Here is a 24,701-nt window from a genome sequence, read left to right on the forward strand (position 1 = left end):
ATCAGTAGAATTTCTTTGCAGTCACTAAGTCATGCTTTTATGCATATTTCACCAAACAATTTCATACACATCAAATCAAATATTATTCCTGATCAAAAAGAAAATGGTAAATAAGCACATCGTGTGCAGGATTCATTCATTTGTATCATCACAATCCAATTCCATGTATTCAATATATAGGCTGGTCTGCTCATATTAGCAGACTGTCCATGGGCAAGCAGAAACATAATCCCCAATAGAAATGAGGAAAGGTGAATACAGTGGATGAACACGACGCATATGAATGTATAGACCACAATGTTCGAAATGACGAGTGACCCAAAGTTTCTTAGAAGTAACTCAACTTCATTCCATGCATCTCTGCATGTCCATAATGTTGTAAAGATATCCTAAAAATTGACATTTGCCTAGATCTTTCCCTATATTTTACCTGATTTACTACTGACAAACACATTTACAATTTTGTACAGTAGTACTTACTGATTTCTGAAAGCTGTGATCACATTTGCAACCTTTTCTCTTCCGATCAAAACAACGTGTTTAATATTTTGTGAATATACACTTCACAGTACATGTTGTATTCATTGACGACAATTGTATTGAACGTTTTGGCAAAAGTGGTTCGAAAATATGCAAGCCAGGTATAAAGGCAAGAATATGATCCAGCATTTTCCAAATGTATTTAAACATTTGATCATTGATGTTCTGCTTCAGGCATGTTTAATCACCATTCCCCCCCCCAAAAAAATTGAAGCAATTAAGAGAAACTGTGATTTGAAACTTAAAGGTAATACCTGTCTTGTACAGAACCGGTAACACTTCACTTGAATAGTCCATCTGTAGATGCTCATCAAACAGACTATCAGTAACGTGTCAACAGCATATCTGTTGACTTGCACGATGTTACTGATAGTCTGTTGATGGGCCTCTGTGGCTTAGTTGGTGAAGCATAGCGCTTGAAACCCCAGAATCATGTCTCCCGCAGGGACCACTCATGTGCAAAAGCTATGCACGCATGACTTGGATAAAAGTGTCTGCTAAATTGCATATTATAGTTTGCTGTTGATCTACACAAACTAAATGTTGACCCTTTTTCCACTTATAGTCAGTTTGCAAATAACACATTTTCCATTGTGTTACATGTTTGTTCACTTGTTTGAGCTTGCCTCTTCCTTGAGAGTTTATCTCCTCAGTGGGAACACACTCAATGTCTTTAGGGCATATTTGTGTGCTGTAGCATGGCACTGTTCTCGGTGAGCTTAGCCAGCTCAATATATCGATTCACAGTGTAGAGGAGAGAAACTGAGATCTTAAGCAAGGACATGGGGCGAGTCATGTTTGCAGTCATGCAGCGCTGCTAGCCTAGTATGTTATTGTCACTTCAAATATCCATGCCTGACAATATTATTCATAAGGGTTGTTTGACGTTTGATATAGTTTTATCTGCCCAAATTGTGGATTTATTGTGTGCAAACAAGAATGGAGAGTCACTGTAGCCTACATATCCTTACAAAAAAACATAAAAACAAATCACCATGCAACCATTCACACATATAAAAAGAATGTGTTGAAATTTTCACGCTTGTGATGTTTCACATGTACATTTTTCACCAGTTTTTCCCACTTGAATTTTTTTCTCTCCCAATTTTCACATTTATTTCATCACTTCCAGCTACGTCTGGAGACCAACCAGGACCAAACCTGCTTAGCTTCAGAGACTAACTAGCAGGGTGCTATGTTTCTGGAATGAACGTGCCAAAACTTGCAGCTGGGGGAAAAGGCAGTGAAAGCAAAGGCCAGCGTAACAACCAAAGATAGGGAAAATTGCAGGAAAGAAGGAGGCGTTTTATGTAATCGCATGGTCATTTTTTTTTAAATCACTGAACTATATTTTTGCAACCATTCACAATGAATTTGTTCTCCCATTTCAAAACTATTTCCTTGCAATATTTAGTTTTGTTATCAATACTTCTGAGTTCATGTTTGCTTTCATTATCATTATTTTTGTTTGCAATACTAGGAATCTGGTTCTCAACTTCAGAGGTTTTGCTTGATATTAATGGCACAAAAGTAACTCACTCACTAGAGTATTGCACCATATTATTTTTTTTTATTATTTTTTTAATCACTAAATCAATGCCATATAATAGCATTATTCCTCTATTAAAGGTATTTAAAGCGGCAATCCTTAACTGAAACATTAACAAAGTGTTCTCTCCTCCACAGTTTCAGAAAAAGCTGAAGGATGGGGCTGGAGAAATGCAGCCATTTTCAAATCCATAGATTACGCTATGGATGGAAGGACTGACCATTCATAATATCAAAATTATACTTTTAACCATGTTTCTAGTGGTTGTTCACATTGAGTTTGTTTACATTTTGGGTTCTGATGGGGCACAACAGAACTAAGCTCATGGTGTATTTATACTTTATATTCTTCAAGAATCATTAAGTACATGTCATTCATTTACAAGTCAAAAAATTGATGTAGCAACTAAGGCTTGCCCTTTGAACAGGCAGTGACTATACTGCAGAACTGGAGTAAGTCGCCATTTGATCGTGATTCATTAACCTGCACCCCGACAAAAAAATCACGGTTGTAATTGCAAGTTCACGTGAAAAGCAATCACACGTGAAAGTGAGATTTTCACATGTGGAGTTTTCTTACATGTGAATCTGCATATCCGATTTTCAAGTGTAAGTTTTTAACATGTGAAACAGCAAAAATATATTATTCTCATCACGTGAAAAGGTCAACTCTAAATGTAATACTTGTGCAAATATGTTTTCGGGGGGGATATGTAAGCTCAACATTTGTTGAAAACAGCAATTTCACATGTGCAAATGCAATTCTGCCTCTGAAAATGCGATTTCACATGCGAAACTGCAAATTTGACGTGTTTTCTTTGTAAGGGAAAATATAGCCCTCAGCTTGTTTTGATGTCACATTCAGTAGTTCATCAGGGATGCGGAGTAGTGAGGAGAGTCCTGACTAGAATCCTCTCTTCAATGCTTATCTTTCCTCTACTGCACACAACATTGCTTCATTAAGCCAACCCAGGACTGTTATGTAGACAGAGACTTGGGGAAGAAAAAAAAGGCACTTGGGGAAGAAAAAAACGGCCCTATTGTCAGGAGACGCTGATTCCCTCCCACTGCTGCCTCTCTGCCTCTCCTTTCTCGTTCTCCGTGCGGTGAGAGACGCGCACGGGGGAACGCGCTCGCTGTCTCTGGCTACTGTTGTGAGACGCAGATTATTCTTTATGAAAAGCGAATAATATTTGATGCTCTTTTGCCTGTCGACACAACCATCTGTGCTTTACGGAAGTGGCGTTCCTTTACTGATCCACGTTGACTCTCAGGAGGATCAGGGAGTGATAATGACAATCGTTGTAATGATTATGTAATAAACCCTAGTGCCTTGATGCCCATGTTCCTCTGCACAGCACGTTGGAAAATGCAATTGTTGAATGACAGATTCCATTTTTTGAGCTCAGTTCTTGCAAGTTGATTGTCGGAGTACGATGAAAAATCTGTATCTTAGTGAAGAGGATCTCCCTTTTCTGCACATATTATACAACGCAGACCCAACCAGAAAAATGGTCAAACAAAGACCCAAGGCAGGCATGAAGAAAACCAGGTCAAAGAAATTCCTCCAGGTGAGTTCAAACTGTTCTGAAAGAATTTGACATAGTGATTTCGCTCTACGCTCTATCATTTTTAGTCGAATAAAATGGTATAAACTCGCATTTGTATGTTGTCATGTAGGTTAATGTCATATTGCAGCATGCTAAATGATGAGTAGGACTTGATCTACACACTAATTCATGATTAGCAATGATTTATCTTAATGTGTTAGTGGAGAATGAGCATTACACCCTTACCAATCAATGCCTTCAAAAATTATTCAGACCGCTTGACTTTTTTCACATTTTGTTACGTTACAGCCTTGTTCTAAAATGGATGACATATCTAATAATAACGAAGCTAAAAAAAAATATGTTGTAATTTTAGCGAATGTATTACAAATAAATAAAAAAATACATTATTTACATAAGTATTCAGACCCTTTGGTATGAGACTCGAAATTGAGCTCAGGTGCATCCTGTTTCCATTGATCCTCCTTGAGATGTTTCTACAACTTGATTGGAGTCCAGCTGTGGTAAGTTCAATTGATTGGACATTATTTGGAAAGGCACATACCTGTCTATAACAGCCCACTTGGAGTTTGCCAAAATGCACCTAAAGATTCTCAGACCATGAGAAACAAGATTCTCTGGTTTGATGTAACCAAGATTGAACTCTTTGGTCTGAATGTCAAGCGTTAAGTCTGGAGGAAACCTGGCACCATCCCTATGGTGAAGCATGGTGGTGGCAGCATCATGCTGTGGGAATGTTTTTCAGCGGCAGGGACTGGGAGAAGTACTTAGAAAAGGGTCTGAACACTTATGTCAATGTGATATATATATTATTTTTTTTGCTTTGTCCTTATGGGGTATTGTGTGTAGATTTAAGAGGCAACATTTTTGGGGGGGACATTTCAGAATTAGGCTGTAACGTAGCAAAATGTGGAAAAAGTCAAGGGCTCTGAATACTTTTTGAAGGCACTGTAGGCATTAGGCAATCCATTTCTAGGTTCAGATGCCATGGAGACAATAAGAGGCGTTCAGGTTGATCCACTTGCAGGGATTATTATTCTCACAATCTGGCGACGTTCTTATTCACAGAGGACCTATTTTTCCAGAAAGATCAGCAGYCATCTGGAATGAGCAATCCTGGATAAATGTATATGCTCCCCCCCACCCCACCCCCGCCCCAAGACAAAATTTAAGACCATGCTTTCACTTTTAACTAGCATATAAGAATTTCCAAAACTTTTGTTTATCTGAGAAAAGGTTGCATCCTGAAAGACTTGTCTACGTGACAACCATTGTCATATTTACCAGCCTGTCAGCTAATGACACCTACGAAATAAACACATCTTATGCCATATTATTTATGCCCCAGGCTATTGTATCACATGCCCCAGGGCCAGCTCTAGCCTTTTGGGGGTCCTAAGCAAGATATTATTGGAGGGCAGCCACCTCAACGCAAAACATTTTGGTGGCCCCCCTCTTGAGGACAGAGATAAAAATGTTAGTTGTAAATTTAATTTCCTGCAATTCCACACATTTTGCCATGTAGCCCAGAGAACATTCAGAAGGAATGGGACAAAATTCTAATCCTACTCCTAATTGTCAACAAATTGAATGACTGACATAACAAGAGAAAAACTGCTGATGCACAAACAAATTTCGAAACTGCACCGCGTATTCTACTATTCTCAATACTAAATTGAGACCCCGACTGAGTTCCTACATTTATTTTTGGGGGTCGACCCCCTAGTGGCCAGGGCCCCTAACCGGCCGCTTATGCCTGGAGCCGGCCCTGACATGACCATTGTTTACTTTCCACATCCACATTCCACATGACCATTTTTTGACTTTTACATCTCAGGAATGTATTATTTTCTTTCATAAGTTCTCTATGTAATACATGCTAGATAAGAATGAAGAGGGTGGATAATGTAACCTATTGATCAGGTACTATAGCAGCCTAAACTTCAACTTCAGAGAAGGTTGTTTTATAGCCCTTCTCTCTCATGACTTGCTGTGTGTGAGGATTAAAATGACCAGTCAAGTATGTTGGCAGGTCACTCTGTATGTCCGTAATTTTGGAAAATGTAACAGGAGCCCTTAGCTGCGCTTCTGGAAGCATGTTCCAGAGTGTCCCGGGACAGCAGAGTGGTCATGATAGCTCTGCGTCATTAAAGCCTGCTGGCACTGTCGTCATATCCCCCAGACTTTCTATTCAACAGCTGTAGGCTACAATCCCTGCCGACCTCTCTAAAAATGTCTCCTTTGGCATCCTGGGAGAAAACACATTACTCTCCACTCACTCGCTCAGTCACTTACTTTTCTCTCACATGTTGCATCATACAGCACCAAAAATGCATGTGAGCAAAGGAAATTATATTTTCACTCTTATTATATAATTATAGCATCAAAACATTTACTGTATTATATTTATGCATTCTAATACTGTTTACCATGGCATTAAATCACTTTTTGTTTCTCCTTTCAGAAAACTGCCAACTCAAAGCAGCCATTTGGATCATCCACTCATGGTGTGTTCGGAATTAGCAATAACAGGTTACTAGAACACATTACCTATGGAAGCTACAGGTAACTGCCAAAATAATGGAAACACTTGATTAAATGAGGGATACAAAGTATATTGAAATCAGATGCTTCCACACAGGTGTGATTCCTGAGTGAATTAAGCAATTAACATCCCATCATGCTTAGGGTCAAGTATAAAAATGCTGGGCAGGCCATTATTTTGGCTACCTTGGCTATGCCCCCATAGGATGACAATGCCCCCATCCACAGGGCACGAATGGTCACTGAATTATTTGATGAGCATGAAAACAATGTAAACCATATGCCATGGCCGTCTCAGTCACCAGATCTCAACCCAAATGAACCCTTTTGGGAGATTCTGGAGCGGTGCCCGAGAGAGCGTTTTCCACCACCTTCCACAAAAAGCGATTGAACTTATTAGATCAATTGCACATATGATTTWAAAAAATTACGTATCGTCAAACAGAACTGTAGTACAGTATAATTCTGTTGTAAGCTAATTCATCTCATACTCAAATCAAGTCTAACCAATCAGATGAACATCAAATAATCATTGAGTTCCAATCCATCTCAAGCGGTGAACTTTGAGCATCGAATCCTCCCATGTTGAGGTGGAGAACATCTCGCGAGAGCTGCTGGGTTTACCGATGRCTCCGTGGAGTCTCATCTATTCTGAGTGGTAGCCGTGACTTGGTGCGGTGGAGCTGTATGTCAAGAGTGTTTGGCAGTCTGAACTCAGTGGTGCTGTAGAGATGTTCAGGTGGTGTAAATGATGATGCTGTTGAGTACAGCTTAGTTGAAGGTTATGTTCAGTGAGTGGTTGTGTTCTGAGTTGTACTCTTTGGCTGTGAGCCACGTAACATTTAGCGACCTACGAGGTAGTCATGTCCAATGATTCACTATGTCTTGCATGATGAGGCAGTTTTAATCACTGCTCTTTCACTCTTAGCTCAAACTCAGAATGCCTGTCTTGTTTGAATAGACAAGGAGAAGTATGATTCACTAGGTCTTGCATGAGACAGTTTTAATCACAGGAGAAGTATGATTCACTCATGATAACCAAACTGACTCAACCGATTCACAACAATTAATATCTCCAAAATAATGATTTCAAAGTTTTCCGTGCATCCTTTACTGTGTTTGAGGTAAAGAATTACAGCATTGTGTTGAAACGTTTTTCCAAATTCACCTCTCTTCCCTTACAAAAATGTATTTGTTGCAGCAAACTTCCTGCATGTTGCCAGGAGTTTCCAAATGTTTGCCTCTAGTGGTGAATCTGCGGTAAACCTTTGGCAACAATAATATGTACTGCCACTAGTGGCAAACAGTTCGCCAAAGTTGTCCGGTGAGTGTCTAACTTATTAATTAAACTTCCTAATAAACCTGAACATTTTATTAGCTAAATGATGCCTAGTTATTTTTTTTACCTTTATTTAACTAAGCAAGTCAGAAAAGAACAAATTATTTTTTACAATGACGGCCTACCCCGGCCAAACCCTAAGCCGGACAACGCTGGACAAATTGTGCACTGCCCTATGGGTCTCCCAATCACAGCCAGTTGTGATACAGCCTGGAATCAAACCAGGGTCTGTAGTGCCTTAGACCGCTGCGCCACTCGGGAGCCCGAGGTAGCAATGTCATGTTTTATGGGATAGAGTGAAACACATTTTGATGATACCAGTTTCAATCTCTGTCACTGACTGGCTAGGGTTTAGCTAGCTAACGTTAGCTATCATATTTTTTGCAAAAATACAGATGGATGTCACGTGTGCTCCGTCTCCGGCCTCTAGGTCACTAGGCTGCTCGTTATAGCGCACACCTGTCACCATCGTTATGCGCACCTGCGCGTCGTCAGACTCACCTGGACTCCATCATATATGTCACTCCCTTTGGTTCCTTCCCCAGGCGTCGTTGTTTCTGTTTCAGTTTCATGTATGTGTGCTGTTAGTGTTTCTTGTTTTGTATTATGTTCCGTTTATTTTATTAAAACACTCACTCCCTGAACTTGCATCCTGACTCTCAGCGCAAATCGTTACAGAATGGCTTCACCGAAGGGAAGCATCAGTTTTTTGCGGGGTGCGGGAGCCACTACAGGTTCTCATGCCTCAAACAGATCACCAGGCTCCCTTGCCTCAGCCGGTTCGTCAGGCTCTCATGCATCAGCCGAATTGCCAGGCTCCCCTGCTACAGCCGGCTCCTCGGGCTTTCATGCCTTCACCGGATCGCCAGGTGGAAAAATCTGCCATTCTACCCTTCAAGACAGTTAACCCCCAACAACTGCTCCCCGGGTGCTGTTGATGTCGATTTAAGGCAGCCCCTCCCACCTCTGATACAGATGGGTTGGGTTTGTCACACCCTGATCTGTTTCACCTGTTTTTGTGGTTGTCTCCACCCCCCCTCCAGGTGTCGCTCATCTTCTCCATTATCCCCAGTGTATTTATACCTGTGTGTCCTTTATCTGTTGCCAGTTCATTTTGTGGTCAAGCCTACCAGTGTTTCCCCTTGCTCCTGTCTTTTTCTAATTCCTGTTTTCTAGTTTCCCGGTTTTGACCATTCTGCCTGCCCTGAGCCTGCCTGCCGTTCTAAACCTTGTCACACAACCCTGGATTAATGACCCCTGCCCGCCCTTGACCTGTCGTTTTGCCTTCCCCCCGTTCTAGAAATAAACTTGTGTTACTTCAACACTGTCTGCATCTGGGTCTTCTCCTGAAAGGCGATGGGTTAAATACGGAAGACTCAGTCAATTGTGCAACTGACTAGGTAGCCCCTTTTCTCTTTTGTAGCGGAGGAGATAGACCAAGAAATGCTCTTGCTTTTGGACGATTACACTATAAGCCTGAAGTTAAAGAACATAAGACTGACACGCTTTGAGTATTCTGTAAACGCCACATTTTTTTATACACAAGGGGAGGTCCTTGGGGGGGACACATAGGACTGTGGACACACCAAGCGACACACCAAGCGTCAGCAGTAGCCGGGTCTTGCCAGGTGTACTGTATGTTGAAAGATGTGTATTTTGTAAACTGATTGTTAAAATGAATTTATACTTAATTTATTACTTTCCAGTCCTCATATTCTAAAATGTAATGATTTCCATCTAACAGGTTGGGACCAATATGCTTGAGTACCTGCACCAGGCAGAGGTGACCAGACCCTACCCATTTGTGTGGGTGCTTGGGGACTGCTCACAGGTGTTTACAGTCATTAGTGAACAGGCATTGGAGCAAGGTACATTGCTTGGGATACTGGATGTGTGCTTCAAGTCCTATTATGTGTTTGATATCAACTTTACCAGACTGTGTGCTCCAGCATGGTATGTACCACAGGCCAGTATATCAGCTGTCAGGAACAGAATCCCTGCAGTAAGACTGTTGCGAGCATGTCTTTCAGTCAGGCTTAGTCCATGTCCTTAGTAGAGTGACCTTCAAATGTAATTTTTTTACACCTGTTCTCTGTGTAACATTATTTTGACTTGACTCAAATGTAGACCATTATTGTATGGCAAAACAGCAGGATGTGTGTGTGCTGTCACCTAAGATCGCTGAAGTGTGTCAGGGAACATGCTAATCTATTGATTAGCTCCGGCACTGTCTGATAGACAGATCTGTGTTAATACCACTTAAGACAGTCTCACGGATGCGTGCTTTGTTTTTCCTCAGATTGCAATCCGAGTGTGCACATGCAGTTCAGCTGAGGCTTTGGTCTGTTTGGTTAATGAAATAATATAAATCAATTTTAATAATCTATCCTAGCTTATGAAATTACAAATACTGAGACAATAGGGCTTTGTTTCAATTTGCTATTTCAAAAAATGTATATATATTCTTGTACATTGTGGACAATTCTCTGCTGTGATGTATATGTTCTGAAATGCAGGCAATAGACATTTATTATTTGACATTCAACATTGTATCTTGATTGTGTGTCGGAAAAGGAGGGAGTGGTATGGTAGAAAAGGCAAATATTTAAGCAAAATTAGGATTACACTGAAAATAACCCAAGGATTACATAAAAAAAATGACTCAACTGCTGGGTCAATCCCCCAACCCAACACGCTGGGTTGTTTTAACCCAGCATTATAGTCTAATTTACCCAGCAGCTGGGTCAAGCGCTCAACCCGAGGCGATGGGTTAGAAGCTCAACCCAAACCCGCTGTGTTGAATCAATCCAATGCTGCTTAAATCCAATATTTACCCAGCGCTGGGTTGTTGGAATGACCCAAATTGGATTATTTTTAACACAGCTTTTTTTTAAATGTAACAGTAGTTAATATTGGAAAAATAATATGAATTGCCATATTAAGCATTACTCAATTTCTACCTGCCAAAATAAAATGTTTTCAGTATCCTAATTTAGTTTTTGTTTTGTGATTGTTCCAATGCATGCATTCAACAAGCTTTGGACTTCCACAGGGCTGCCATCTCCAAGTTCAGTCAAAGGCAATAGCTCTGAACTGGGTTTCATTTTAGTTTTATTTGTTAAAATGTTGTTAATTATCTTTTAAACTTCCATTGGTTGAAATCTATTTCTCAGTTATCACTTGGCTCATAAATAATGATGTAGTTGCCCCTTTAAACATTCAAAGGTCAACATGCCCATAATGTTCACATTTCTCTCGTGTTAATGTTGTAGCTACATAAAAATATTAAATAATCAATGTATTATGGTAACATCCAGTCTTTGCCCTTTTTTCATTACCATGCTGATTTCAAGTTGTATTGGATTTATTTTTCAATGTTAAGTATGTTTCGTTTTTTCTATGAAAAGTTTATTTAAAGTTATGTGACTTGGATTATGTAGATACATTTCACACTGTAACCAAAAAAAGGATTTCATTTGCATATTTGTACTTTTTGCAACAAAAAGTTTGCAACAAATTTGCAGCAAAAATTGAATGTTCCCTACAAGTTTCCCAGAATAGTTTGCCAGAAGTTCACAAATTGACACAATCAAATTGATTAATCGCAAGAGTTTGCCACAACAATGTGCATGTGAAAATATGAGCTTGCCGCAAATTTGTGACAAATTGACCAAAGGTGTGCCACAACCAATTGCCAGAAGCCTGTTTTTCGGTAAGGGTTGTCTTGCAGTAGGTTGACTATTCATAGCATCAAATGTCGTAATCAATTAGGCAAGACACCAATGACAATGGTAACTGAACCACCAAATATATGAAACATCATGATTGAGGTGTATCTGAGTGTCTGCCATTTGTGAGGGATGGCAGATTCCTCAACTGGCAGCTTCATTAAATAGTACCTGCAAAACATCAGTCTCAACGTCAATAGTGAAGATGAGACTCCAGGATGCTGGCCCTCCTCTGTACAGTGTCTGTGTTCTTTTGCCCATCTTATTAATATTTTATTTTTATTGGCCAGTCTGAGATTTGGCTTTTTCTTTGCAACTCTGCCTAGAAGGCCTGCATCCCAGAGTCATCTCTTCACTGTTGCCGTTGAGACTGGTGTTTTGCGGGTACTATTTAATGAAGCTGCAAGTTGAGGACTTGTGACGTGTCTATTTCTCAAACTAGACACTCTAATGTACTTGTCCTCTTGCTCAGTTGTGCACCGGGGCCTCCCACTCTTTCAGTTCTGGTTAGAGCCCGTTTGCGCTGTTCTGTGAAGGGAGTAGTATACAGCGTTGTACGAGATCTTCAGTTTCTTGGTAATTTCTCGCATGGAATAGCCTTCATTTCTCAGAACAAGAATAGACTGACGTGTATCAGAAGAAAGTTCTTTGTTTCTAGCCATTTCGAGCCTGTAATCGAACCCACAAAGGCTGCTGCTCCAGATACTCAACTAGTCTAAAGAAGGCCAGTTGTATTGCTTCTTTAATCAGGACTACAGTTTTCAGCTGTGCTAACATAATTGCAAAAGGGTTTTCTAATGATCAATTAGCCTTTTAGAATGATGAACTTGGATTAGCTAATACAACGTGCCATTGGAACACCGGAGTGATGGTTGCTGATAATGGGCCTCTGTACACCTATGTAGATATTCCATTAAAAATCGACCGTTTCCAGCTACAATTGTCATTTACAACATTAACAATGTCTACACTGTATTTCTGATCAATTTGATGTTATTTTAATGGACAAAAAATTGCTTTTCTTTCAAAAACAAAGACATTTCTAAGTGACCCCAAACTTTTGAACGGTGTATGTAGGATCTTAATTGGATCACCCTGTTGCAGGAGAACCTTCCTACATTGCAGGAAATGTAAAACTTGTAATGAATTTGAGTTTTAAAAAGGATTATAAGGTTTGTAATTCCCACTGAAATTTCAGACTTGGTTTTTCCTTACAAAAAATGTATCAACCCCAACAAAAATGTCCATTAAATATATTCCACGTAATTCACATTTCCTGTTGCTGCAGGATTGTTTTCCTGCAGGAGCAAATTGGCTCAAAATAAGATCCTACACCTGTATATAGGGTCGCAAAATTCCTGGAGATTTCAATAAATTTCCTAGTTTTTCCCGAAATCCCGGTTGGAGGATTCTCGGAATCAGGAGAGAATAAAGAGGAAATCAGGTTTCCTACAACCAGGATTTCTAGAAAACCAGGGAATTTATTGAAAGTTCCAGGAATTTTGCAACCCTACCTATATCTGTGACAATAAAACACACACCTGAGAGCAAACATTGAATTCTGACCATGGTTCCATTTTGACACCTGATTTGTTTATTTTACCAATAGCTATTTTTTCTTCTCTATGTCATGTTGGTTTTTCCTAATGCAGTGTTTCACAATATATTCCTGGGGGACCTCTCAGGGGGTGCAACATTTTGCTCAGGCTCAGCGCTAATACACCTGATTCAACTAATCAAGAGCTTGGTGTTTAGTTAAATCAGGTGTGTTAGTGCTGGGCTATAAATGCGGTGAAAATTTAACTTAAGTGGAAGTTAGGACTCAACCCATAGTTTAAAATGGAATGTCATGCAACATCATACGTTATCTGTTAGTGTTGGGGTGGAAATCGACATACTTAAATTTTGCAATATCATTTTGGATGATATTATATACAGTAGATACTTTGACTCTAAGACATTTACATTTTTTGGTAGATAGCTGTAGCTCGCACTAGTCGGCTGTACCTGTGCCAAAACTCCGGTCATTTTCATCTTATAGCTTGTTCTCATATTCTTTTTAATTCAATAATGAGCCAACGTGTTCAGCACTTTTATTTCCATGACTGATCAAAAGTATTTTTCTCATGCTCTTTCTTGTCTCTCTGCACCAGGCATAACGCTGAGTATACAAAACATTAAGACCACCTGCTCTTTCCATGACAGACTGAACAGGTGAATCCAGGTGAAGGTTATCATCCCTAATTGATGTCACTTGTTTAATCCACTTCAATCAGTGTAGATGAAGGGGAGGAGACAGGTTAAAGAAGGATTTGTAAGTCTTGAGACATGGATTGTGTATGTGTGCCTTTGAACAGGTTATGGTAGTAGGTGCCAGGCACACCAGTTTGTGTCAAGAACTGCAAAGCTGCTGGGTTCTTATGCTCAATAGTTTCCCGTGTGTATCAAGAATGGTCTACCACCCATTGAACGTCCAGCCAACTTGGCACAACTGTGGGAAGCATTGGAGTCAACATGGGCCAGCATCCCTGTGGAATGCTTTCGACACCTTCTAGAGTCCATGCACCGATGAATTGAGGCTGTTCTGATGGCAAAAGGAGTGGGTGCAACTCAACATTAGGAAGGTGTTCCTAATGTTTGGTATACTCAGTGTATCATGAGCAATATGTTTGGAACATCAAATAAAATTGCAATCGAATCGCATACATATAGAACCGTGAGGATCATGAGAATTGCAAAAGATATCATATTGGCATCTAATTATTGTGATAATGTCGTATCATGAGGCCACTGGCAGTTCCCAGCCCCATTATCAGTCCACAGTGATTTGAGTCAAATATCTTTTCTTTGTCACTCTTTCAGACTCAGAGACCACAGAMGACGAAGGTGGAGACCCCATTGAGACTAAAGAAGAAAGCAGAGGTCTTCAGGACCAGGCTATGCATGCAGGTAAGGTGTCTTTTCCAATCATCCCTGTCTCAAATGCATGAAGGATAATGTATGAAACATCAACAGGTCCATGTGTGTAACTGTTACACATTGTCAGATACAGTGCCTTGCAAAAGTATTCATCCCCCTTGCCGTTTTTCTTATTTTGTTGCATTACAACCTGTAATTTAAATAGATTTTTATTTCGATTTTATGTAAAGGACATACACAAAACAGTCCAAATTGGTGAAGTGAAATGAAAAAAAAGTACTTATTTCAAAAAATCCCCCCCAAACAGAAAAGTGGTGCGTTTCGGATATTAAAAAAATATCCGAAACTTTGAACATCCCACGGAGCAGCATTAAATCCATTATTAAAAAATGTAAAGAATATGGCACCACAACAAATCTGCCAAGAGAGGGCCGCCCACCAAAACTCACTGACCAGGCAAGGAGGGCATTAATCAGAGAGGCAACAAAGAGACCAAAGATAACCCTGAAGGAGCTGCAAAGCTCCACAGCGGAGATTGGAGTATCTGTCCATAGGACAACTTTAAGCCGTACACTCCACAGAGCTGGGCTTTACAGATGAGTGGCCAGAAAAAAAGCCATTGCTTAAAGTGTTCACCAAAAGGCATGTGGAGACTCCCGAAACATATGGAAGAAGGTACTCTGGTCAGATGAGACTGAAATTGAGCTTTTTGGCCATCAAGATAAACGCTATGTCTGGCGCAAACCCAACACCTCATGACCCCGAGAACACCATCCCCACAGTGAAGGATGGTGGTGGCAGCATCATGCTGTGGGGATGTTTTTCATCGACAGGGACTGGGAAACTGGTCAGAATTGAAGGAATGATGGAAGGCGCTAAATACAGGGCAATTCTTGAGGGAAACCTGTTTATCTTCCAAAGATTTGTTCACCTTCCAGCAGGACAATGACCCTAAGCTTACTGCTAAAGCAACACTCAAGTGGTTTATGGGGAAACATTTAAATGTCTTGGAATGGCCTAGTCATAGCCCAGACATCAATCCAATTGAGAATCTGTGGTATGACTTAAAGATTGCTGTACACCAGCGGAACCCATCCAACTTGAGCAGTTTTGAGCTGGAGCAGTTTTGCCTTGAAGAATGGGCAACAATCCCAGTGGCTAGATCCCAGTGTCAAGCTTATAGAGACATACCCCAAGAGACTTGCAGCTCTAATTGCTGCAAAAGGTGTCTCGACAAAGTATTGATTTTTGGTGTGGGGGAGGGAGTGAATAGTTATGCACGCTCAAGTTTTCCATTTTTTTTTCATTTCTTGCTTGTCTTACAAGAAAAAATATTTTCCATCTTCAAAGTAGTAGGCATGTTGTGTAAATCAAATGATACAAACCCCCCAATTATCCATTTTAATTCCAGGTTGTAACGCAACAAAATAGGAAAAATGCCAATGGGGGTGAATACTTTCACAAGCCACTGTACACTACATGACCAAAAGTATGTGGACACCTACTCGTCGAACATCTCATTCCAAAGTCATGGGGATTAATATGGACTTGGTCCCACTTTGCTGTTATTACAGCCTCCACTCTTTTGGGAAGGCTTTCCACTAGATGTTGGAACAGTGCTGCGGGGACTCGCTTCCATTCAGCCACGAGCATTAGTGAGGTCGGGCACTGATGTTGGGCGATAAGGCCTGGCTTGCAGTCGGCGTTCCAATTCATCCTCCTTGGTGTTCATTTGGGTTGAGGTCAGGGCTTTGCGCAGGCCAGTCAAGTTTTCCACACCGATCTCGGCAAGCCATTTCTGTATAGACCTTGTTTTGTGCACGGGGGCCTTCCCCAAACTTTTGCCACAAAGATGGAAGCACAGAATCGTCTAGAATGTCACTCCAGAGAACGTGTTTCCACTGCTCAATGGCCAATGGCAGCAAGCTTTACACCACTCCAGCCGGCGATTGGCATTGCGCATGGTGATCTTAGGCTTGTGTGCGGCTGCTCGGCCACGGAAACTCAATTCATGAAGCTCCTGACGAACAATAATTGTGCTGACGTTGCTTCCAGAGGCAGTTTGGAATTCGGTAGTGAGTCTTGCAACTGACGACAGATGATTTTTACACGCTACGTGCTTCAGCCAGCACTCGGCAGTCCTATTCTGTGAGCATGTGTGGCCTACCACTTCGCGGCTGAGCCGTTATTGCTCCTAGACATTTCCACTTCATAAGAACAGCAGTTACAGTTAACCGTGGCAGCTCTAGCAGGGCAGACATTTGACGAACTGACTTGTTGGAAAAGTGGCATCCGTTGAAGGTGCCACATTGAAAGTCACTGAGCTCTTCAGTAAGCCAATGTTTCTCTATGGAGATTGCATGGCTGTGTGCTCGATTTCTCTACACCTGTCAGCAGCGGGTGTGGGTGAAATAGCCGAATCCACTCATTTGAAGGGGTGTCCACATACTATAGTGTACATTCTAGACATTTGTTTGCTTGATTGAAGGGTATTGCCTCAAATATTATATTTTGTGAACACCTGTGTAGTATTAAAGTTTCATGGTAGTTGTAGACTTTATAATCATCACATTCTCTGCACCAGATAGCTGAATATAATTTATGCCATGATTTGGGTTCACAGAATTGTCTGTATAGAAAGGAAAAACATTTTTTTTACATGGTTGCCATGGAATTGAATAGGAACATTGCTCTTTATAAATCCAGGGCTAAGGCATATTTATCCTATCTGACAGTTGCAGGTCTTGTGTAAGCTTAGTGTGCTTATATGTAACTGTTTTTTGCATGTCTGAAGCTTATATCTGAGTCAGCCTTTGTTATCTTAACTATGCCAACTGAGGTACTAGATTATTTCAAGTAGAAACTGATGACTGAACTATAGGCTAAACACACAATATTATACATTTTTCATGTTTTATCTTGCCACAGGGGACAGAATGATGGACAGCTGGGGCGAAGAACTTCAAACCATCTCCAAGCCCGCCAGGCAAGCAAACAGTGTGGGGCAAGCACAAAGGGGTCAATTCTCTGATTGGAGCATCATATGTTAATCTAACCCGGCCAGTATGGGAGTCTAATGAACGTCTGTCTTTAGCTAGCGGTTTCTATGACAGCAGGTTCAGTATCTATAAATGGATACTCAAACCATACTCCTTTTGGTTAACACTACCAAGAAGCCTGGATAATACACTTAGGAAAGACTAAAAGATTAAAGCACAACAAATACAACACAAGTTAATAACAGTTTTTCAGTTGACTTACTCGTATACTGTGCAACACATAATAATGCTTTAAGACGTGGATTGTTGCCCCTGTGAAAACTCCCACTTGAGAAACTATGAAGTTACTGGGATGTGTATTCATTTGCTGTCACCACGTGACTGGAGGTGCAGGTGATATACTGAGCAGTATGTATTATGAGTATGTATTATTTGAGTAACTGTAAGAACAGATTTCACTACTGACTAGTAAACATTCCTTCTGCGATTGATACATTTTGGGACTTTTGAATTAAAAATGTACTCTCAAATTTTTGTTTAATTTCAGCTAGTAGCTTTGAAAGTGGTACTCACAAGCCAAAACAGGTCCCTGTTTTTTTGTGTAATTCGTGTGATATGTTACAAATACAATTTGTGCTGCTTAAGATCCTAGAGTGCATCTTTAATTATATACATGTATACCCCTCAAACACAACTCTGGACCTCGAAGCCAATTCCACTGCGTTTTTTCATTGTTCCCCTCTAACTAGGGACTGATTTAGACCCCTTTGGTTCTTTTCTGGTTGTTATGCATGCCGTTGTTGAATAGATAATTTTCTGAATGCCATGCGTTTGACGTCTTCTGTTTCATATACAGTGTAATTACATTGAAATAATTATATTATATAATTATATATGATAGTCTAACGTTACTCACACTGGCTCATGTATCATTTAGAACTCTTTAACACATATTTTCCCATAACCACCTTTTTTCAGGAGCCAATCAGAAGAGTTTTTGCGGGAATCTCCCCAACAAGTCCTCCCACCCGCCTCCCCCAAAATTATCAAACGCCCCTCCACTTCTCCAATGCCAAGCCGCTCAGGTTCAGCACCAAACACACCCCTCACCCCCCGAAAGAAAGTTTTTGTGCCAACAGACTACCAAGACACTGTCCCTGGTGAATTTGAGGAGAAGGTTAAACATCCAAAATCATCAGCCATGTCTCTAAGCAGTACTCAGGACTCCCGTCCTCAGACGCCTGTTAGTGTCAGTGAGTACTCTCGCAAGGAATACCAAACTAGGCCATCCCCCAAACTGACCAGAGCAAGCTCCAAGATCTTCGAGAAGGTGCGCGGTTTCGAAGAGCGAAGGCGAAGTTATGATCATGAAGGCTCCATCTCGGGACAGTCCTGGGCCGGGTTCAATCGCGCCGGGTCCGTCGACTCGGACGATGGAGGGAGCCGGTTGGGCATCTCCAGAGAGAGTTCGAGGGAAGACCTACGAGAGGCTCTGAAGGAGGACGCTGCCGAACGGAGGTCTATGTTCAGACAGAGGGCTGCGTCCTTGGAGGACTGCAGGCCCCGTACCACCCAGAAGGTCCAGGAAATCGAGAACAAGTTCACTGAAGAGCTTCAACGAATCAAGAAGCTTGTGGGTAAACCTCACATGAAGAAGTCCTTCTCCACCGAGCAGCTCTCGCTCAGGGCACGTGGCAGGCAGCCTTTGAGGAAGATTGAGCCCCTCCCACCTCAAATTCTCCAGAGGCTCCAGGAACGGGAACGTGCCCAGCATGAGAAGCAGCAGAAAGAGATGGAACAGCCCAAAGAAGTAGTGCCACCAAAATCACCACGACTACAGCTCCAAGAACAAGCACGGCAGGGGCTGCCTTCGCCCCAAACCCAAGAGATTGACCGACACTCCATGAGTAGCATAACATTCAGTAGATTGGGAGAAGTAGCTGCCACTCCAGAATCTATGCAACTGGCTGACTTACCGGGACAGAGGCCAACAAGACAGGTAAATCAAGCCAGTCTTGTCAGGGAGATCCTTCAGAGGTCTCCATCACCAGCAAAGATGCAGATGCAGAGGGCTTACAATCCATCGGCAAATCACCAACAGCGGGCAGAGTCACCAAGCAGAAATGTTGTTGAGATGACGCTACACAAAGTTGAACGCAGGCCAGAAAGCCCTCTTGTTCAGAGTATATATTGTATGCAAGAATCACAGGACATCCAACAATCTCCTGTGCAAAAGTCCCCAAAGGAAGAATCGCCAGGAACAAAAATACCTGTAGATGTAGCATTAAGAAAAGTAGAGGATAGACCAAGAAGTCCATTGGTACAGAGAACGCCAACCGTTGTACAAGAGCGTACAATCCAGCATCTGCAAAAACCTCCACGGCAGGCTACCTCTTCTACAAATGTTCCAGTTTCCCCATCTGAGGAGAAAATGGAAGTGGAGTTGATCAAGCCAGCCCCCAAGCTAATCATACCTACCATCATTGTTGAGGAAGAGCCCATGGACGACGAAGTTCCTCCAGAGACTGACAAGTCTAAGATGGCAACCAATGTGAAAGAAGGCCAAACACAGAAGACCAGGGGGAAGGGTCGCCGCAGTAGTCCCATGTCTCCAGAGTTAGGTGGGAATTATTTTCAATCTGTCTTCATTTATCAAAATGAAAATCTATGTTGTGTATATCAGAGGCTTGTATCTTATCTCCCTTGTCTTTGCAAAGTTCAAATCTCATCAGTATTCCTTATTTCTGAACACAGCCATGAATGTCTTTGTAATTACGTTTTGTAATTTGTGCAGATTCTTCAGACGACTCTTACGTGTCTGCTGAAGAGGACCCCTTGGAGGCCCCTATGTTTGAGTTTCCTCTTAAGGACACTGTGGTAACTGCTGGCACTGAGGTCTTGCTGAGAGTCATCATTGCTGGCATGCCTCCCCCAGAAGGCAAGCTATCTCTATATCTATGTATCACTTTATAACAAAGTTTATATCCAGAACCGAAAAGGGGTCATCGGCTGCCCCCATGGCAGAACCTTTGAACCCTTTTGGGATCGATGTTAAACCTGTTTCCAACCCAAAAGGATTTCTCGTTGAAAGGGTTCTCCAATGGGGACTGCCGAAGAACCATTTTGGAACTCTTTTTTTCTAAGAATGTAGTCACCAGCTTCACTCCGGTTTGTTGAGCACAAATACATTTTTTATATCGCCTCAACTCTTATTTGTCTGTGTCCATATCTAGCTATCTGGACGAGAGACAATATCAAAATCCAAAACAGCTCAAACTATGGGATCAAAGTGGAGGGAGAGCGTTATTCACTTCTCATCAAATGTGCAAAGCCAAGTGATGCTGGAACGTACTGTGTGACAGCTGCCAATGAGGCTGGGAAAACATCTAGCAGTGCCACACTTTCGATCAAACCAGGTAAGCATGAGTTGCAACATCGCATTGGTTAGGGTCACCCTTTACTTAAAGTTGATTTACTAATACCTTGTTATTACTAAACAAGAAGTGGTACTGAAGGTTAGAGACCTTCTGATTTACCGGCCCTTACCTGCAACCTTATGTCTGCTTGATGTCCTTGTACTGGAGATTGTAACCTGAGCTTTAGCCTCTGGGAATTGCACCTGCCTTTTGCTAACCTTTGCGTTCTACACTCTTAGGAAAAAAAAGTGCTGTCTAGAACCTAAACGGGTTCTTTGGCTATAGGAATTCCTTTGGAACCTTTTTTTAGATGGGTGTAATTCCTTTGGCTATTTCAGAAAAGTGAATTAAAGGATGATGTGGACATTTTTGTCACTCCACTGACCCGTGGAATGACATTGATGACATTGTCATTTGCCCTGCCAGAGAAAGTGTCATTTCAAAAGTATGTACGTTGTTATTTCCTTATAAAGCTATTTCCTCACCCTCTCATAATTTCYCTCTCTCTCTCTCTCTTTCTTTCTTCCTCCCTCTCTTCCTCCCTCTCTCCAATATATTGTGTTCAAGCAATATATTCCAGTTGAGCCAACTCACTTAGTTGAGTAGTTACCACAGCAACTAGGAGGCTAAATTGAACCAATAAATTGTTAAGACACACTGGTTTCCTTTCAATATGAATCCACTGTTGTTAAGATATGACGCAAGTAACATCTTGTCTAGGGTAAATTACATCATGAACTTGTTTATTATTAAGCATAGGCTAGTTAAAGTATAAATTCAACCATCAAACATTTTCAGTTCATTATTGCATCTGGAACTTATCTTACTTAAATGAGAAACTTAGACCCTTTTGCTCCCAGAGCCATCAAGATGGTCATATTTTTTACAGTGTACAAATGAATGAGAATATGAATGCTTGTATTTGAGAGCGAAAAAGAGTAAGAGAGAGGGATGATAAGGGAGTAGCATTAACACCTGAGATTAACAATAAAACACTCATGATAATGCTAACAAGCACGCATTATAGTACATMATTTGTCATGTGTACTTTAAAAAGCTCTTTTGTACATGGTCCCCATTCAGACATATAGGACTGTGTAAGTCCCATATGGTCTCATAAATGACCCAATAAGAGAATTCCTGCTGAATAAAAATTGGATAGATTTTTATTAACTTAAAAGGTGGGAAAATGTAATATTCAGTATAATAAATTAGACATTATTACTTAAGAATTTAAATGGTTATCATGCTTATACATGATTATGTTTACAAGTAATGAAATGAATATTCATGAATAATTCATATATAGTTTATTACTGCTTATTCATGAAAGTTATTATAAACCTGATGAAAGATATTTTTTAAGCCATGTCATACTTCTGAATTGAAATGCTTATAAGCCTATACGTATTGATTTATTTTTTTACAAGTAATTATGAAATACCTATTTATTCATAGTTTATTAGTGGTAATACATACAAGTTATTATTGGGCGGCAGGTAGCCTAGTGGTTAGAGCGTTGGATTTGTAACCGAAAGATTGTAAGATCGAATCCCCGAGCTGACAAGGTAAAAATCTGTCGTTCTGCCCCTGAACACGGCAGTTAACCCACTGTTCTGAGGCCGTTACGGAAAATAAGAATATGTTCTTCTGACTTGCCTAGTTAAATAAAGGTAAAATAAAAATAAATTATAAAGTGTTACAGAATATTCAAAATATGTTTTAGGTACAAATGTTATGACTCATCCTTAAGCATTTATGTCAGCCGTGGTTTTGTTTGCTATTGCTTCCTATATGCAACGCTACTCTTTTTGTAGATGTCACATCATGGGCATTCAAGTCACATTTAGTGTGTTGGCATACTGTTGTTGTAGGAGGAGACCTTTTCACAGCATTTACTTTTTACCATATTTACATTGTCACTAATTCACATGCACTCTTGGAATATTTTCATATTTACAGTTACCAATATTTAATTTCAGAGAGAGAGAGAGAGAAACTCAGGATACTAGACAACGAGGACTCTGAGTCAGCTAATATAAATCTCTTTAAGTCTGGAACAGTATTGGTACAGGGCAACCGCCAACAGTTTCAGCTGGACTTTCACCAAAGAAATAGCTCAGCAGGAGAAGCTCTCCCTTGAGAAAGATACCCCCAACCCGAGCGGGTCAGACCAGACCTCTTCATTACATAAACCCACAGACGAGCAACCCCAAGCGGAAAGTTAACCTCCCAGCACAGAGTACTACTCCCTCATTGAAATGAGGAATAAATTCACCCAGCTGGAGGTAAGGCAGGTGGAGCTGGAACAGCAGGTGATTACACTCCAGTCAGGACAGACTCAGACAACAGTCCAGCACAACAACACCCCCTTAACTAGACCTGGAGAGCAGGAGGTGGAGAGAGACATATCTGCACTCTGGACTGTAGTGAGACAACATCTACAAGAGAAAGAGCAGGAGCAGAACAGCGCACTAGAGGAGAGGATCAGACTGCTGGAGGAGAGGCTGAGGGGGGTGGTGTGTGACAGAGAACAACCCATTAGAGAGGTAGCCACCCCTGCAGGGAAGCCAGCAGAAAGGCTCACCTCAGGTCCCGACAAAAGTCTCGACACCACAGCAGAACAGTGCACCCCAGACCCTGACCATAGCGTCGACAACACAGCGCGACAGACAAAGAACCCCAAGCCCAAGGGATCCCACCCCTTCTGAGCACCCACCTTTCAGCCACCCTGATAGCCCTCCTGGGTCAGCCAGCCACATAATACACAGAGGCACAGACGACCTGAGAACACAGCAGGAAAGGGTGGCCACAGCACAGAAGGGAGTGATTGAAAAAAACACTTGTGCGTTGGGGAAAGTAGAAGAAGCTATCTCCACCCGTGACTGTACCTCAAAACCAAATGTTTTCCTGGCCCACCACTCCACCCTGGACTTGAATAGCCTTTACAACCAGGCCCACCTTCGCCAGGACCCTAAAGGATATTGCTCTCAAACACTTCACACAGGAGCACCAGATCAATAGACACCCTGCCCAGAACAGCAAGACGCTCTCCCAGACCTGTTGCCCCCCCCTGGACCTACACATAAAGGACCCATGCCGAGAGGGCCTACATCCAGACCACAACACCACCAGCCACATCCACATCCACCCCCCCACCCCAACCAATCCACCCCCCCCCCCCCCTCCCAGTCAACCATCCCCACACCCCATTTAGGCCCTGTCTCTTATACACATCTAGATGTGTATAAGAGACAGCCCTCCTGCTCACCCCATGCCCCCCACTCCCGCAAAGAGGGCCTGAACATGGAAGTCACACATACGCCCAGGCCGGGAGCGGGCAAGAAGGATCAACACCCACTCTTACACTAGCCCAAGCCAATGGAATGTACCAGACGCTCAGCAGGTTCTGCTCAGCAGGTTCTGCTCAGCAGGTTCTGCTCAGCAGGTTCTGCTCACATTTACTGGCCTGAGGCCAAACCACACGACCAACAACACTGGACACTTTATGGAACACAAAGCCTTCACTATCTCATCCTTTAATATCCAAGGCTTGAGGTCCTCTGCCTTTGGCCTAAAGAGCAAGAACCTGGACTTCATCAAATAAATCTGAAATACAAACATTGTCATCCTACAAGAAACATGGGATAGAGGAGACGGGCCCACTGGTTGCCCTCTAGGTTACAGAGAGCTGGTAGTCCCATCCACCAAACTACCAGGTGTGAAACAGGGAAGGGACTCAGGGCCTATGCTAATTTGGTATAGAGCAGACCTAACTCACTCTATTAAATTCATCAAAAGAGGAACATTTTACAATTGGCTAGATATTCAAAAGGAAATTATCTTAACAGAGAAAATTTTCATCCTGTGTGCTAACTATATCCCCCCCATTAGAATCCCCATACTTTAATGAAGACTGCTACTCCATCCTGGAGGGGGAAATCAGTCATTTCCAGGCCCAGGGACATGTACTAGTCTGTGGCGACCTAAATGCCAGAACCGGACAAGAACCTGACACCCTCAGCACACAGGAGGACAAACACCTGCCTGGAGGTGACAGCATTCCCTCCCCCATATGCTTGGGGGAGGGAAGGCAC

The 24,701-nt window shown here is 41.7% G+C and overlaps 1 protein-coding gene and 1 long non-coding RNA gene across 2 annotated transcripts in view; both read left to right on the forward strand.

Annotated features, from left to right (window-relative positions):
- Positions 1 to 24,701, forward strand: part of spegb (striated muscle enriched protein kinase b) — a 112,230-nt gene that overhangs the window by 15,796 nt on the left and 71,733 nt on the right. Inside the window, exons 2-6 of the mRNA XM_024000746.2 lie at positions 14,133 to 14,219; positions 17,118 to 17,175; positions 18,167 to 19,809; positions 19,983 to 20,126; positions 20,422 to 20,604. Coding sequence (XP_023856514.1) covers positions 14,133 to 14,219; positions 17,118 to 17,175; positions 18,167 to 19,809; positions 19,983 to 20,126; positions 20,422 to 20,604 — 2,115 coding nt within the window. The remainder of the gene's footprint in view (positions 1 to 14,132; positions 14,220 to 17,117; positions 17,176 to 18,166; positions 19,810 to 19,982; positions 20,127 to 20,421; positions 20,605 to 24,701) is intronic.
- LOC111973401 (uncharacterized) lies at positions 3,147 to 10,852 on the forward strand. The gene is made up of 3 exons (XR_002878570.2): positions 3,147 to 3,659; positions 6,124 to 6,224; positions 8,206 to 10,852. It is a non-coding gene; the product is annotated as an uncharacterized lncRNA (long non-coding RNA).

The sequence above is a fragment of the Salvelinus sp. IW2-2015 genome, linkage group LG2, assembly GCF_002910315.2.
Source record: "Salvelinus sp. IW2-2015 linkage group LG2, ASM291031v2, whole genome shotgun sequence".
In the NCBI taxonomy this organism is placed as follows: Eukaryota; Metazoa; Chordata; class Actinopteri; order Salmoniformes; family Salmonidae; genus Salvelinus; species Salvelinus sp. IW2-2015.